This window comes from Betta splendens, chromosome 14 (genome assembly GCF_900634795.4).
Source record: "Betta splendens chromosome 14, fBetSpl5.4, whole genome shotgun sequence".
Lineage (NCBI taxonomy): Eukaryota > Metazoa > Chordata > Actinopteri > Anabantiformes > Osphronemidae > Betta > Betta splendens.
In genome coordinates, this window is record NC_040894.2 from 14,262,837 (window position 1) to 14,279,895 (window position 17,059).

General features: G+C 44.1%; 2 protein-coding genes and 1 long non-coding RNA gene across 8 annotated transcripts; 1 reads left to right on the plus strand and 2 right to left on the minus strand.

Moving 5' to 3' along the window:
- Positions 1–1,678: 1,678 nt before the first annotated feature.
- On the plus strand, positions 1,679–16,466 carry LOC114869185 (collagenase 3-like). 6 transcript variants are annotated; one of them, XM_055514412.1, is made up of 10 exons: positions 1,679–1,805; positions 1,889–2,136; positions 2,209–2,357; positions 2,540–2,668; positions 2,737–2,898; positions 2,991–4,386; positions 4,816–5,501; positions 12,317–12,432; positions 13,645–13,753; positions 13,853–16,466. In XM_055514412.1, exons 1-6 carry the CDS (start codon positions 1,707–1,709, stop codon positions 3,011–3,013), a joined length of 810 nt encoding a protein of 269 aa, XP_055370387.1. In that variant the 5' UTR covers positions 1,679–1,706; the 3' UTR covers positions 3,014–4,386; positions 4,816–5,501; positions 12,317–12,432; positions 13,645–13,753; positions 13,853–16,466. The 6 variants fall into 6 exon arrangements, with proteins under 6 accessions (XP_055370387.1, XP_055370391.1, XP_055370392.1 ...); XM_055514416.1 differs by having other exon boundaries at positions 4,816–5,020; positions 5,427–5,501; positions 13,645–16,466; XM_055514417.1 differs by having other exon boundaries at positions 4,816–4,871; positions 5,427–5,501; positions 13,645–16,466.
- On the minus strand, positions 5,203–7,322 carry LOC129605096 (uncharacterized). Its single transcript, XR_008696609.1, has 3 exons — positions 6,794–7,322; positions 5,740–5,841; positions 5,203–5,504 (listed from the first exon to the last, which is right to left on the minus strand). It is a non-coding gene; the product is annotated as an uncharacterized LOC129605096 (long non-coding RNA).
- Positions 13,642–14,222, minus strand: LOC129602966 (interstitial collagenase-like; the record flags this gene model as incomplete). Its single annotated transcript, XM_055502096.1, is given in 4 exon segments — positions 13,642–13,732; positions 13,821–13,978; positions 13,980–14,069; positions 14,178–14,222. Coding segments are annotated over 4 exon segments (384 nt in total), but the record flags the coding sequence as incomplete, so codon positions are not given.
- Positions 16,467–17,059: the final 593 nt, after the last annotated feature.

The window sequence follows — 17,059 nt, forward strand, 5'->3', positions numbered from 1 at the left end:
GTGGAAGGGGTCAGCCTGAGAGAATGGAGCCAGAGAACCCACGATCCGTAGTGAGCCCACCAGGAAAAGCCCCCGCGCCCAGAGAGTCCTCCACCCTCACAAGAGTGACCCGGGGCCTACCCCACCAGCCTGATCGTATCACCTAGTGCAAGGTATGTCCCGCAGCATGGGGCCTTTGGTGGAGTCGGCAGAAGAAGAGACCACTCAGGCAGCGGTTCCATGCAAGCGGAGAACAGACCCCCCTCATACACCAACCACACTGGTAGATCTCTGGCCTGCTACCCCAGGCAGGGCCTGTGGCAACTCCTGAGGCACTTCCCAGTAGCCCACCCCCCCAGTCCCTTCATCAGTAGGACGCCCCTCACAGACCTAAGTGGATGAGTGTGAGATACAGTAGTTGGGAAGCAAGGCACCAGAGTCCACAGAGCCAGGTTTGTGACTGGCTCTGCTACTTATCCCACTGTCCCCCACCACCCCCCAGCAACAAACAGGCAAGCCAGACCCAGGTGCCACGGTACTACTACCCAGGGCATCACAAACAGCACAGCCAGGACCACCCCCCTTCTCTGTCACACGTGCACATTTTCCCTCTCAAGCATGCTCATACTACAGCATGCTCATACCTGCTTAACATGGCCTGACCCTTTTTCGCATGACTCCAGTGGGAGAGATACAGGAGTGGGGGCAGATATTTACCCTGGTGTGGGTTATAGGTTTTCCTTTTTGCCAGAATAAACTGGAAATTTTCAATACCCCGTCTGTGAATCTACTACATCTATCTACTACACAACGCAGAAATCCACTGGTTACACATACAATGCAATAACAGTGATCATTTAAATTGGCGAAGTGCTGCGGTGCAGATTGTTGTGACTGTCTGTCTGTGTCTAGTCTTAGCTAAGTTATCTAACGCATCACTTGCAAAACAAAGACGTGTTTGCCGCACCCTTCTGCAAATATTAGCAAATACTGTAAAAGCCACCACCTACTTACACAGTAATAATAAGTAAATATTGTAGTGCATACTCTTGTACTGATTATTACAAATTTACTTAATAAATAAGAAAATAGTAAATAAAACATACACAGCCTTATCAAGTAAAGCACAAGCAAAGGACCTGTAGAGTCTACAGAACATAATATCGATACAGCAATAAAATAAATCACCAGTATTGTATCTGCTGACTTCAAACCTGATTCCTGAAACATTACAAATAACACAGATTTTGACACGTTTTTGCAATTCTGGGGTGGCTGCTCTACTGTCTGAAAACTGTCAGACAGTAACAAGGATTTTGATGAGGACAAGATCCAGCATGTCTGTGTTACACATCCCTATAAAACCAGTAGCAACAGGAGTAAAGAGTTAGCCAGTATCAATGTCTAGATATGTCCAAAAATCACTCTGAATAAAACTTCAAGTAATGGATAGAGACCCTTAAATAAAACAAAAGCAAAATAAAACAAAAATACAGAGGAATCAGTTAGGTTGTCTTTGACAAACTGTCCATCAATATCTTACCAAAGTGGTATGTGTCACGTCAATTACAGTCTGTGTTTCTTGTTTGACTCAACCATGAAAGCAATAATCACTTAATAGTTTGAGTCACAATTGGTGTTTCGCAACACACTTCCCAGCAGGTCTCAGCTACAGTATAAAACAGTAGCCTCCAGTACAGACATGCAAGCAAGGTAAAGGAGGCAGCATGAGGTCTGTCAGCATGTTTGTGCTGCTAGGTCTGGCAAGTGCTGTTTACTCTATGCCGGTAACAGAAGCTAGTCAGAAAGATGAACTTTTGGCAGAAGTGCGTGCTTTTGCTTCAACTCATCTCTTGTATCCTGAATATTTTTAAGAATGGTTAATAAAGGAGTGTTGAATCTGTTTTAGGGCTACCTGAAGAAATTCTTCAACCTGACGGAGCAAAGGAACTCATCAATCAGACGGGTAATCAGCCCGATGACTAAGAAGCTCAGTGAGATGCAGAAATTCATGGGTCTCCAAGTCACCGGGAAGCTGGATGCTGAGACTCTGGCCGTAATGAAGAAGCCTCGTTGTGGCGTTCCAGATGTCAATATGGCCCGATTCTCCACGTTTGGCACCAACGTGAAGTGGCAGAAGAACAGTCTTACCTACAGGTGACAGAGCTGAAGACACATAAGATTTCGGTCTAATAACAATGTTAAATGCTACTCTATTCTGGGCTGCAGGATTGTAAACTACACTCCTGACATGGCCAAGGCAGAGGTTGACGACTCCATAAACAAAGCGCTGCAGGTCTGGGCTAAAGTCACTCCTCTGAGCTTCACAAGAATCATGAGTGGCACCGCTGACATCATGATCTCCTTTGCTACAGGAGGTGAGTTCTTCAAGTTACCCCACATTACCATTTCAAATGAAATTAAAAACAGGTTGTGTGATCAGCACACTAGTTTCAACTTATACTTACTGATAAATGATGGTGTTGTGAACTACTTACACAAATGTAAAAAACACTGCATATACTGTTTAACAAGAACCATTTCTGGATTTGTGCCACAGCTCATGGTGATTCCTCCCCCTTTGATGGCCGTGGTAAGACTTTGGCCCACGCCTTCTCCCCGGGTGCTGCAATCGGAGGTGATGCTCATTTTGATGATGATGAGAACTTCACCTTCCGCTCCAGCAGAGGTGAGTTAAGTCTCTGCAGAGTACAGAATTACGTCACTGTCTAATTCCATAACATCTCTGACTCGTAGGCACCATCCTCTTCCTGGTGGCGGCCCATGAGTTTGGCCACTCCCTGGGCCTATCTCACTCTAATGATCGGAGCGCTCTGATGTATCCTGTGTACACGTACAAAAACCCAGACACCTTTGTTCTCCCCAGCGATGATGTCACCGGCATCCAGTCACTTTATGGTTGGTATGAACTGACTGGACAAATAATGCTTGAACAGAACACTTGCTTGATGCAGGACAGTCTGAATACTTGACTCTTGTTCATCCTCTAGGTAAAAACCCCAGTTTTGGTTGAATGGCCGTCTCATATTTTCTCTCAACCATCGTACAAGGTGATGGAGGCTCCAGTCTGATCACATTCAAAACTACAGTGAATGTACTAGAATTTGTATGCACACTGAATGGTTCTGTTCCGTCTCAGAACAGATTCATTGTTTAATAGATTATATAAATAAATTACATTTAAAAAAATCGTCTTCATTAAGCTTTTCTGCAGAGTTTAAGAAAAATTTGAAAGAAGGAAAAGCACAAATATATGATATATAAATATAAACATATATAAACACACACACACACACACACATATACAGTGGTAGCAAACCACCCGTAACACCCACGTTTTCCATGGAAAAAAAAAACACCGGGAGCTGCTGGGGGCAGCAATATTATATTATCTGAGAACATTCAACATTTGTTTTTTAATCCAAAGAAGACCCAAAAGACAGGGGTCAGAGGTTTAACATTTTATTTTTTATTGACAGAAAATCATAGCATACTTATTGAGTCCTCGTTCTCTTTTAGCCACTGCCGTAAATGGAATAGGAGCAACAATGAAGCGTAAGCATCATATTACGCCTTATAAAACTGTAAAGTCTGTTCAGATCGTTTACAGACGACAAAACATTGTCATGGCATCAACAAGGACAGCTAACTCGCTTTTCCCTGCTTCAATCCTGCTGTAACTGAGAGCAACCAGTGCGACATCGCCAGTCAATGTGGAAACGCATTCATAAGCAGCGGTTAGGGCACTTTAAGCGTGTGAAGACAGCAGCAGTGACTGAAGAGCGACTGAATAGAGTTGATGTCTTCCCCGCTGACAAATTGTGCCAATAATACTGTGTTTTCAATAAAGTTAATAAACAATAGTAATATTAATTTCAATTTAAAATGCACTGCATATTTTAAAGGAGTCATATCATACTTTTCATTCTAAAAAATATTAGAGTTTAATGTCTCAGTAAGGTCTCTGTAAATTTTCATCCCATAAAACCCTTTAGATCGTCCACACTGCCCCTGTCAATATGTGGTTCTCACTCCCCATCAGCAAACGCTGTGTTTTCTGGGCGTGTCGCAAGCGAAGCTGCTCAACACACCTCTGTGCGGAAGCGCATACCTTTTTTGTTGTTGTTGTTTTTTTTTAAATTGGCTCCATGGATACGAGCCACCGCACGGTTACAATACAATAGGTGGCAGTAGTGCGACATTGAGAATGCAATCCACCGCAATCCTCCACAGAAGAAGAAGACCCACTACAGGACTGCACAACATTAGCCAGCTGATTCGTAGCGTTGTAGAACCATACGTCTACGATCCCGAATCTGACCCTGAAGCTGAAGAGGAGGCTGTTGAAGTCGCCACATTTCGGCTGATGCAAGATGTGTCTCATTGGTAATGTCGCATTTACTTCAATTTAATTGATTTATGTAATTTGCAAAGCGACTAGCGGTTGCTAATGCGTATGCTAAATGGCGTGTGCAGCTTGAATATTCACAACACGACTTACCTGGAAAACTCTCGTTAATAGAAAACACTACTTTAGATTACATTATACAAATAAATAAGTTTGAGAGCATAGCTGAAATAATATAAATACATTTTACATTTACACATTTCACTGTTTTTGTCTTACTTGTGCTGCTGCTCTGACAATTTTATTTTAAAAATGTGCATTAATATTTAGAGCAATCACTGCATGACCTTCCTGGGAACAAAAAGCATTGGTTCAAATTATATATTGACCTAACGTATTTTTACTGCTTTTAATTGTTTTTTGTCATTCTTGATAAATTTGACAGTAATATGTCTCTGTATCTGAAGTTGTTACAGGTATCTAGTCTACAGAGGCTAGTGAGCTGGTGCCGAGAATTCCTGGGGTGAAGAATCTGAGTTGCCATCTCTTCATGCTTGGGTTGTAGATGAAGGCAGTTTCCTGATGGATAAAACACTAAAACACTCATAGTATGATTGATGTAGACCACCTGTGGAATAACTCCTTTACCATTTGAGTAAAAATGTGTTTTTTGTGAGTGCAACACTCATTAAGAATTTTTTTATTTTATTTATATATAATTTATATGCTTTTTATTTATGGCCGATTCAACTTTATAGCTTACCATATTAGAAAGAGAAAAACATGTAATTTCAATACTATGATTTCCTAAATAAAAGTGTTTTACCTTCAGAAACAGAGTTTAGTGAAATACATAATAGTTAAAGCCAACTTTATTGTAAACCAAAAAAATACACCACTACTCCAAAGTTAGAACAAACTGTTACCTTCACACTCCAATGTGCAATGTATAGGTTACTGAGTTAATTAAGAAGTCTGGGGGTTTGAGGTCAGAAGCTTTTGCAGGGCCTTGAAGACGAAATGCATGAAAGTAGGGTAAACAGGGAGATGTGGTGATCCTTGTTCTCATCACTATTAGGAAGACTGAGCGGAAGCAGTCCTCTACCAGATGGAAGCTGTGGCTGTCCTCACCATCACCTCATCAAAACAAAAGGTACTGCAATCAGAATTGTAGATTAGTGAAATGTTCATTATTATGTAGGTCAAAACCTTCTCTAATGTAAGAACACACAATACCAGACAAAAAATTAAACCAAACAAGAGGACAGGCCTGTCTGTGCTAAAACAACAGATAAACAGTTGTTACAATTCAAATATAAAATCTAAACAGTATATACCAATTAAAATCTTCTATTACCTATCTTACTGTTGGTACATACAAACGTACATACCTTTACTCCTGAGCTGGGCAGCAGATGTCCGTGTACCAACAGTCTGCAGTGATTTCTCTGTTTGACAGCCTCCTTGCATGTGGGCAACTGGGATTTGCCCTCCTACAGTATAGAAAAGACTGTTACATTTACTGTAAATTGCATTGGTCCTACAAATGGCTATGGTACAAGCTATAGGTAACTGACCAGATAAGCAGCAGGTATTGTAGAGAGGTGACTAATTAGCAAATAAGCTTGAAACACAACACAGTAATCATTCCAACTAATCATGTTAGAATTTGATAGAACAATGACATAACCCCAAATCACAAGTTGATTTAGGCTGTGACACAGGACTGGGTAATAAACATAACCGCGTTCATCTGCAGGTTCTTTTTGTAGCGATCGACCAGCTGTAGCTCTAAAGTGCAAAGGCCTAAAGGCATGCTAACGGCTAACGCAACACAAACAGGAGCGGCAGCACGTCAACAGGACAAAAGCTCGATCCACCGTTTCCTGCCTGTCGCCGATCGAAGGCCCATCACTATTAGCTGTTCCCCACACAGGTGTGTGACTGCGCCAACTCAGAGTAGCACATTTGAAAGGGACAAAGGCTCGGTTGACTCACTGTAGCCGTTAGCGACGCTAGCGATTAGCTTGTCTCACATGTGGGTAACTGCATTTTAAACAGACCCAACTAACATATTTAGATATCACAAGTATCAAGCACAAACTTACTACAGCGAGCTAGATCCACCGCTTCCTGCCTGTCGCCGCTGGAAGGGCGATAACGATCAGCTGTTCCCCGCAGGTGTATGTGATTACAGAAAAAGGACAGACGCTAGACCCACCGCTCCCTGCCTGTAGCCGCTCGATGCCGTTAGTCATTAGCTTTTCTCCACACAGGTGTGTGCCACTGCAGGAGCCCACATGAGCACATTTGAAGGGGACAAAGGCTCGACTTGCTGTAGCCGTTAGCTTAGCTAGCTAGTAACTTGCCCCACACATAGGTTACTACATTTTAAACGGACAAACTAACATTTTAAAACATTATAAATATCAAGCATGTACTTACTGCAGTGAGTGGATGACGGACTTTAGGAATAGGTCCTTTTTTTTCCAACAGGAGCCGTGAAAAAAATCCAGCATTGTACGCACCTTTGTTTGAAATGCACATACGTATAAATGCTGAGGCAGTGTTTCTGGCACCGGTCCGTTAAAAATAAAAGTGACCCACAAATCCTCACTTGTCGATCCCTTGGTAAAGTGAATAGACTTTGGTGTTGGTTAGAACACCTAAGAAATGAACTATTTCTATGGGAGGACTTGGGCGCTGCCGTGCTGGTCTGTTCACGGTGAGTGAGAGGGGGGAAATGGCGGAAGTCCAGTTTTGGTTCGGGATCATTGTGGGGGTGGTGGTTCCGGATTTGCAGGGAGAACTTTCAACCAGTATGACGAAACCTGGGGAACGGCCTCAGAACAGTAGATCTCTCTCTCCATTGGATGAGAAAATTTACGTTTTCAAAATGTGAAAAAAGCAGGAAATGCATTTCTACCGTGCTCAGTGTGTGTATATGTGACCCATAGAGTCATAGGGACGCTCCAAAATGTCTAAAAAGTGGATTTTGCATGATATGAGCCCTTTAAATGAATGTCAAAGTGCTACAAATAAATTAGACCAGAAAGATACAATAAATATATAGGTTTATTCTTGCAGAGTAAAGATATGTAGAACAAACTACTAGCAACACATTAGCATGTCTAGTCGCCTCTACGGAGGAGGGGGAAGGGATTTGAAGTTTGCCTTTGTGACTGTAAGACCACAATACGAAACACATCACATATCATTTGGTCTTGTGTTTCATTCAAGAGGCAGTCTGGAGCTCTCTGCTAAGTCGCGACCCATCCCCAGATAAGCTTTGATTAAAAATTCAAAGCAGAGGTATCGCAAGAAGTATATTTTTTTGTTTTCTATTTTTCTCTAAATGAAAGAACAGTTTTAAATCAAATTTTGTTTTTGTTAAAAAAAAATTGCTGTTTATTGGTTTGTAAGGCGGTGCTTTGATTAAAATCAGTTTGCTGCCCATAGCAAGAGAAAGGAGAAAGCCGGTGAAGGTGGATGGATAGGCGGATGGAAAATCAAAGTGTTGAAATGTACACTGACCGAATAAGTCTTTTCACCAACTCATTCAGTTACAATGACACACACACAGTCAAAATAATTTCTCACTAAATCTAGTGCACGACTCCCCCGTTTCTCTCGTAGCCTGCATTTGCACACGCATACATTTGTGTATTGGTCACTCTGTCTGGACGCATGACTCCGAAACACATAGCATCCGGTGTCTTGCGTTTTATTCAGAGTCAATGATTGGTCGTGTATGCAAACTATAGGCCATTAAGGTTTGTGTAACTTTTAAGAGTTTGATGATTTTTTGTAAAAGACAAATATTTTTGCCTGGTTTATTGGTTTGTAAGGCAGTGCTTTGATTAAAATCAGTTTGCCGCTCATAGCAAGAGAATCGAGAAAGCCAGTGAAGGTGGATGGATGGACGGATGGGAAATCAAATTGTTGAAACGTACACGGGCCGATTAAGTTATCTCAGCCACTCAGTTACAATGACACGCACAGTCAAAACAAGTCAAACTGCAGTTCTGCAGACACAGAGTAAACACATACGAACAAATATGTTGCTGTAATGCGTCGCTATAGATCTGCTGAGTTCTGGCGTCCTGTCAGAGTTACGATCGACAACTGCAAAAAAGAAACTGTAAAACAAATTCCTATGATAATTACAGTTATTTACGCAAAATCTACGACTGCTGGAAAACATTTATTAGGTTGCCTGCACATGCAAAATTCTTTTTTTGGACATTCTGATAAGTCTATTTGACTCCATGGATCATGTTAAGACACTCCTGGTGTGTTAGAAGTACGCCCCCTACTTATTTCACATTTTTTGAGCGTTTATCCAATCCCGATAAACTCTGTCGTGTGTATGTGGTAGCCTAAGTGTGACGTTCTGCCTCCGCGCCGCTAGAGGCGCTCCTGGGGTTTTGATGTGGGTCGGTGGTTGAAGTTAATTTCCTTCGTAATTAGTGGACCCACCTGGTTTGTGTTAGTATTTAAGGGATGGTTTTTGTTTCTCAGTTCGCTGGTGTGTACGCTTGGTGTAGCTGGATGCTACCCCATTGTTACGTTGAGGAGAGTTGTGCTGCAAGGAGTTTGGTTTTGTTTATGCCCTGTCTCACCACGTAAGTTTTTGCGAGTGTCTTATGTTCCATGTTTAGGTCTTATGTTTCATGTTTAGGATTTTTTGCCCGTAGTGTACGGAGCGTTTAGTTTTTGATAGTGAATTAGGTTGTTAATCGTTTTCCTGCAATGCAGTGATTTTTAGTTCTTCCTTTGTGTTGAACTGAGTCCTGCTGTGCAGTGAGTTTTTGTTGTATTTAAATCAACCACTTTATGTTAACCGTTAAGACACTGTGTTTGGGTCGTGCATTTGGGGTCTTCCCTCTCTTGTGTTCCCTGCGACCTGGTCTGCCGGTTGCGGCCAGGTGTCTGTGTGAGGGATTACACAGAGAGCTGTGTGCTAGAAGCACGTCGGCCGTGGTGCCTGAAGCCTCCGCTCGGTGTGAGCGCGTTCTCCTCCCGGCTCCGTGAGAGCCGTAGTTCTCCCCGCTCAAGGAGCGTGTTTTTAGAATCTCGTGAAGTCTAGTTTGACCCTCGTTCTAACTATAGTAAACCGTTCGGTCTAGTTTGACCCTCGTCCGTAACAGAACACACCAGCGACCCAGATCCCAGCCGACCCATAGTTTGTGTTTAGTTCGTGTTTGGTTTAGGTTAGCTAGCCAGCTAAGTGTTTAGTCCGTGTTAGCTTGTCTGTGTTTTGTGTGCGTGCTTTTGTTTCTGCTCTGTGTTTTGTTTCGTTTTGGCACCGGAGTGTCCACATGGCTTCGGCTGCTTCAGAGTAGATCAACCCTCGCTTCTGGGGGCTGTTTTGTGAGCATATCAGGGCTGCGTGCACCTCGCCGGCTCCATGGGACCGGCTGTACGGATTAAATCGATTGGACGATTTAATCGTTGTCGTGCCGCAGTTCCACGCAATTCCGGGAGTTCCGGAATTGGTCACGTGGTTCCCCGCGCTACGGGAGGAGTTGGCTGCCCAGTTGGCTGCCCAGTGGGCCGGACGCCCGCCATCACAGGGGGATCCAGCACTGCGGTCTGGATTTTTGGCAGCGGCCAGAACAGCGGTGGCCGATTTTTATTCAGGGGCGCCAACAGACTCTCAACCGGCAGCAGTGTCTGCCGTAGCTCCGCCCACGGCTCCCGTCACTCAGATGGAGACCGTGCCCGGAGCTGTTTATCTCTCTCCATCCGAGGCTCGAAGGATATGGAGGGAGCTGAAGGGACAGGGTGATGGAACGGTGGATTTTAAACGGACAATTAAGGGACGTACCTCATCGGAGGTGGATTTTATGGTGACTGCTGAAAGGACAGAGAACTTGGTAGCAACGAACGGTTTGCCTGCGGCATCACGAGTCGGCTCACCTGTGCCAGCACCTCGTCTGGCCTACAAGAGTAGTGTGAGGGTGGGTTTGCTTCGTGTTGTTCCAATGGCATCACCGCGTCATGGTCCTGTCGCCAAGCCACGTTCGACCATATCCGTTCCTGGTGGTCTGGTGGAGACCACGTCCGTTCCTGGTGGTCTGGAGAAGGCCACGTCTGTTCCTGAGGGTGGTCCGGTCCCGGCTCCACGTCTGGTTTTGTCTCCGGTTCCGGCTCCACGTCTGCCCTCCAAGAAGGGCGCTTCTCTGAGGGTGGGGCTGCTTCTTGTTTCCCCGAGGGCAGCACCACGTACGGTTCCTGTCGCCAAGCCATGTGTGACCCTCGAGGTTCCCGGTGGTCCAGTAGAGGCCACTTTTCGTCGCGGTGGTCCAAAGAGGACGCTGTTTGTTCCTGTTTGTCGTCGCGGTGGTCCAAGGAGGACGCCGCTGGTTCCTGTTTGTCGTCGCGGTGGTCCAAGGAGGACGCCGCTGGTTCCTGTTTGTCGTCGCGGTGGTCCAAGGAGGACGCCGCTGGTTCCTGTTTGTCGTCGCGGTGGTCCAAGGAGGACGCCGCTGGTTCCTGTTTGTCGTCGCGGTGGTCCAAGGAGGACGCCGCTGGTTCCTGTTTGTCGTCGCGGTGGTCCAAGGAGGACGCCGCTGGTTCCTGTTTGTCGTTGCGGTGGTCCAAGGAGGACGCCGCTGGTTCCTGTTTGTCGTCGCGGTGGTCCAAGGAGGACGCCGCTGGGTTCCCTGCACTCCGGCGGTGGTCCGGAGCAGCGTAGTTGTCTCGTGGACTGGTGGCCTCGCCTTCGGCGTCAACAGCTGCCACGGTGGCGCTGCCTCCTACGCCGTCGGCCGCCACGGGGGTCTCAACGTCTGATGGACCGACGGTTTCGGCCGCGTCAAGCCCCTGGAGGGCTCATGTTTCGTCGGCGGCCGCCCAGAGGTCACACTGTCATTCTGGGGACGGTCAAACTGCCTACTCCTCTGCAGCGGGGGCTGGAAGAGGTTCGTCGCCCGCCTTGAAAGGCAATGGACTTTTATAGACATGTAATGGACTCCTGTTTTGTTTGAGGAGGGGTTGTGTTCTGCCCGCCTCCTGTGTTGTTCCCCCTCCGCCCGCCCAGGTCGGGTGTTTTCTTTGGCGGCTGTCTGGGAGCCAGCCGTTGAGAGGGGGGTTCTGTGACGTTCTGCCTCCGCGCCGCTAGAGGCGCTCCTCGGGTTTTGATGTGGGTCGGTGGTTGAAGTTTATTTCCTTTGTAATTAGTGGACCCACCTGGTTTGTGTTAGTATTTAAGGGATGGTTTTTGTTTCTCAGTTCGCTGGTGTGTACGCTTGGTGTAGCTGGATGCTACCCCATTGTTACGTTGAGGAGAGTTGTGATGCAAGGAGTTTGGTTTTGTTTATGTCCTGTCTCACCACGTAAGTTTTTGCGAGTGTCTTATGTTCCATGTTTAGGTCTTATGTTTCATGTTTAGGATTTTTGCCCGTAGTGTACGGAGCGTTTAGTTTTTGATAGTGAATTAGGTTGTTAATCGTTTTCCTGCAATGCAGTGATTTTTAGTTCTTCCTTTGTGTTGAACTGAGTCCTGCTGTGCAGTGAGTTTTTGTTGTATTTAAATCAACCACTTTATGTTAACCGTTAAGACACTGTGTTTGGGTCGTGCATTTGGGGTCTTCCCTCTCTTGTGTTCCCTGCGACCTGGTCTGCCGGTTGCGGCCAGGTGTCTGTGTGAGGGATTACACAGAGAGCTGTGTGCTAGAAGCACGTCGGCCGTGGTGCCTGAAGCCTCCGCTCAGTGTGAGCGCGTTCTCCTCCCGGCTCCGTGAGAGCCGTAGTTCTTCCCGCTCAAGGAGCGTGTTTTTAGAATCTCGTGAAGTCTAGTTTGACCCTCGTCCGTAACACTAAGTAGACCTGTGAATTTGGGTTATGGCAAGTTCTATCTAAGTCTAACATGGATGTTGTTGCTATTGTCTCATATGTGTTGCTTATCTAGTCAGCTACTGTAGCTGTAAATGTGACAATTTTTTTTTTTATTATTTTATACAGGGCAACGCATGCCAGCTACCGAAACGCAAGGAGTTTGCTTCTCAAACTGATGCCACTGCAGGCTGTGAACACACGGCTACCTTGTAGAAGAGTTGTTGCTCACTTCAGGAGCAAAGGTATGTACATTTAACAGCGGTATGATAATTTGTTGGCCAATATGCAGTTTTTTTGACAGATATTTTGGATTTCACATTTCAGTAGTTGTAGTATTCATAATCTGATCTATATTATTGTCCATATATTTACTGGGGCGAAGCTGGTTCTGTGATTGGCCAGCACGAATGCAGACGTATCCAGGCCGCCAAATTTGAAACGATGGTTCTTGAACCGGATTGGATAAACCTTAAAAAATGTGAAATAAGTAGGGGGCGTACTTCTAAGACACCAGGAATGTCTTAACGTGACCCAGGGAGTCGAAAAAAAACGTACCAGAATGTCCAAAAAGTGAATTTTGCATGTGCAGGGACCCTTAACATTTACATTTAACATTTACATTTAAGATTTAACATTTACATTTAGACTTTTTCCACATTTAACTAAATGTGAGAAAACTTGTTGTGTCATTTAGTTAAATGTAAGAAAACTAGTTATAGGTGCTCCTTTTACATTCGGCACCCCATAGTTTAACTCACATGTGTCAAGCTCCGGTCCTCAAGGGCCGGTGTCCCTGCTGGTTTTCCAGCTCTCTCTGCTGATTACCTTGATCAGGTGTGTCAGTTGGCTTTTCCAGCTTGTCATTGACTGAACACACCTGGTCAAGGTGATCAATAGGAGCTGCGGCAGGGAGAGGTGGAAAACCAGCAGGGCAGCGGCCCTCATCGGCATCACTTTGACACCCCTGGTTTAACTCATAACTCTCATAAGCAGCGTCAATGTTGATGGGGGCATCAGGCCAGAAGTTTGTGATAAGAGTTTGCTCAGGTGTATTTCTCTGGGAGTAACTGCGCCAGAAGAAGCTGAGAACAAACACAAATCAGTTCCATAGCCCAAAAGGCTACTGTGTGAAAATATCAATACTCCAGCCTCAGAAATGTAAGCATGTAGTTTCTACCAAACAGTACCTGTTCTTAAAGAAGAGCGTCTCTCCTCTCAGAGTGACCACGGCATCCAAGACCAAGGTTGAATTACAGGAATCAGGGGTGGTGGGGGGTGTGGGCCCAGGCACCTTGTCAGGGTTTGGACCTGTAAGTTGAATAGATTATATAAAACCTATGCCATGTGAAGCATGGCATGTGAAGCATGGCATAGGTTTTAACACCAGTATGAACTCACTATAGCACCTGATTGACACTACACAAAAATCTTCAATTTTAATTTGTTAACCTCAGGGGAATCACTCTGGACCAGACCTGCAGAGCTTTATCTATGGAGTCATCCACCTCTGCGTTGGACATGTCAGGAGTGTAGTTCACAATCCTGTGGCACAGAGAAATTAATGTATACGCATACCCATACTTTATGAAATGCTGTCTACAATTGGTCGCTCTCTGTGTGCATCACTCACCTGTAGGTGAGGCTGTTTTTCTCCCACTTCAGTTTTTTTCCAAAGATGGAGAAACGAGCGACAGCTCCATCAGGAATGCCACAGCGAGGCTTCTTCATCATGGCCAAAGTGTCTGAGTCGGGCGTCCTGGTGATTTTGAGACCAAAGAATTTCTGCATTCTCTGTGAGCTTGATGGTAACAGGGTTGAGTCCCCGTCTAACAGCTGGACCACTTTCCTCTGTCAGGTTGAAGAATTTCTTCAGGTAGCTCTGTGAATGAGAAGAAAACATTAGATTCATACACATGCAGCAGTTGCAGAAGCTGCAAGAGCCTGATGAAGCAACAAAAGCTTCTTCTGTGAGAACGCAACAAATCACTCTCGCCTCTGCAAACTGTTTATCCTTTCCGGCCACCTTTGCCATTGGCAAACAGTAAACTGTAACTGCCAGGCTCAGTAGAAGGCTCAGATTTAAGGACTTCATGCTTCCTCCCTGACTGCAGCTTAAATCTCCGTGCTGGAAGCAGCAATTTTATAGTCTGAGCTTTAGGTGTGTTGAACAACTACATGACTGAGAAAAATGTCCATTTAAGGAAAGGAAGCTGAGCCTTCACGTGCCCAAAACAACACAATGCAATAATAACTTTTTTCTTGTATTTCTTCTCATGCATATGCATTCAGCATATGCATGAGAAGGATTTTTACTCATGCTCATCATTTTATGTGACATATTTCACTGTTTTTAAAAAAATATATATTATTTCATTTATTTAACAAATGAATGCAATGTTCTTAATCCCAATAATCTTGCTGTACATCAAACAAAAACTGCAGATATTGATATAATACCAGTACAGTATGCCATATTTATGTTTTACCTGTTAATAAATAATATAATATTAATAAATATTGTGGTGATATTACTAAAATAACTGTTATTACTGTTATTACAAAAAATGCTCTAAATATGTTAAATTAGTCACACTTTTGTGTAAGAGCTTGTTTGGTCTAAATGTTTGGTTTGTGGACCCCAAAGAATAGACAGCAAGCCTGGGAATAGACAGGAGAGAGGCCGTTAGCTACACACACGCTCATAACTAAATCCATTATAGAGTCAATATGGCCCAAACCTGCAAAGCACTGTGATACACGCATACAGTATATAATTTGTATTATAAATCACAAGACCCAAACAAAAAGTTAATACACAGCAAGTCATGAAAAGATACATACCTACATACATAGGCCTCAGTTTGTGAGAGCCAGGGGCTGTGTGTCTGACACTCTGACCTGTAGTGTGAGGGCCCCACAGGGGACTGTACTGGCCCTTTACCTTTCAGACACAACATGGACAACTGTGTTCTGCAGAAGTTCTCTGATGATTCTGCGACTGTCGGACTGATATGATATGACTGATACTCTGGACCGACAATCCAGAGTATAGAGGACTCACTCAGAACTTTGTGGACTGGTGCCAGCGGAACCACCTCCTGATCAACACAGGAAAAACCAAGGAGATGTTGGTGGATTTCCGCCAAAAGCAGGCTGCTGTCATCCCACCGATGCACATCCAGTGAAGGAACATTGAGAGAGTGGACACACCCAGGTATTTATACCTGTCACAGCGCTCTAGGTAGCGGACCCACACGCACAGCGGAGACAAGGCTCAGTGAACAACAAGGGTTTGTTTGAGCTCGTGGTCAGGCAGGCAAGGGTCGGTACACAAGGACAGCGGTTTCAGTACAGGCAAGGATCTGGCAATCGGTGGTCAAAGGACAGGCTTAGGTCGGACTTACGGCAAGGCGATATCACAGGTGAGGCGGATGGCAAGGTCAGGAAACAACAGGATCGGTAACAAAAAACAAGGGATGAAGAAACACTGGATTGCTGGCAATAACACACGGAGACAATCTGGCAAGGTGCTGGGCTTAGAGGTGGTGCTTAAATACTAATGAGAACACAGGTGAGTAATGATTGATAGAATACAGCTGGTGATATCACGTGACTGCAAAGTAAAGCTAAAACAAAAGTGACAAGACAAAACCGGAAGTATAAGAAAATAAAGCAGGAAGTGAGTCCAGACTGTGACAATACCCAGGTATTTATACCTGAGTGTGTCCACTCTCTCAATGTCAGGCAGTTACAGTTTTTATCGGTCGCTTTGACCTGTTTTGCATAACTAGGTTCCATTTATTTTCATCATCACTATTCCAGCAGTGTATCAGACACATTTAGCAAATGTGTAAACCTGTTCTCATTGGATTGACACATTTTCTCCTCCCTTTTGAAAAACAGTTGACACTGACGTCATTCAAATGGTTTAAACCAAAGGAAAATCATCCGTTCCTAACTATTAGAAACCATTAAGACCAGTATGAACTCACTATAGCACCTGATTGACACTACACAAAAATCTTCAATTTGCTATGAGTCTTTAGACCTTAAAAATGGTACCAGGTTGGTGTTGTTCTTTACCAGCATGGATGGAGGAGGTCTAAAGCAGAGACTGAGTATCAATAGTGTCTGTGTCTCATCCTCCAATAGTTTTGACTGTATTCTGTATTCTGTATTCTACATGTATTTTCTGTAATATTTACAATATTTCAGTTTTCTGCCACTGTTTAAAAAAATTAATGTCATGGATTTAATAAATCAAAGCATTTCTTCATCTGGATCCAATTCTTTGCATAAAAGGTAAATTTATTTTAAACTACAAAGACAACAAATAGCAACAGGCTACAATGGCAATCAATGAAGCACTGATTCCCAATGAGATCAGTGGTTTGTATTTTGCTGTCCACTGTGTTATGACTGATTGGATGTGTTCATGTACTTGGTTGCAAGTTGTATTGTTTGAAGGCAAAATGAGTTTTTGCGGCATATTTGCAGTGTCTTTACACGGTTGGAGCCTTTTACAAACAAAGCGTGTCATTGTGACATTTGAGTCGCTGTTTAGACCTGTATGTGAACTGTTAAGAGAATGTGTTGTTTAGCTGGACGGCTGCGTCAAAGCGACTGATAAAAACTGTAAAGGAAACTTTGTATTAATACATGTACATGAAGGCAGACACATGTCTTTATCATGACTGTATCAAATTAAATATTTAAAAAGTAGCAAAACTAATTCTACACAAATCCATTTTGCAAACAGGATATTTTTTTTAATGAAGTCTTGCACAATTTCCACCTAACATTTGCACAGTAACGGAAAGGAATGTCTAGCTATTTACCCTCAGCTTGCAACAATGCTTGGATGTAATA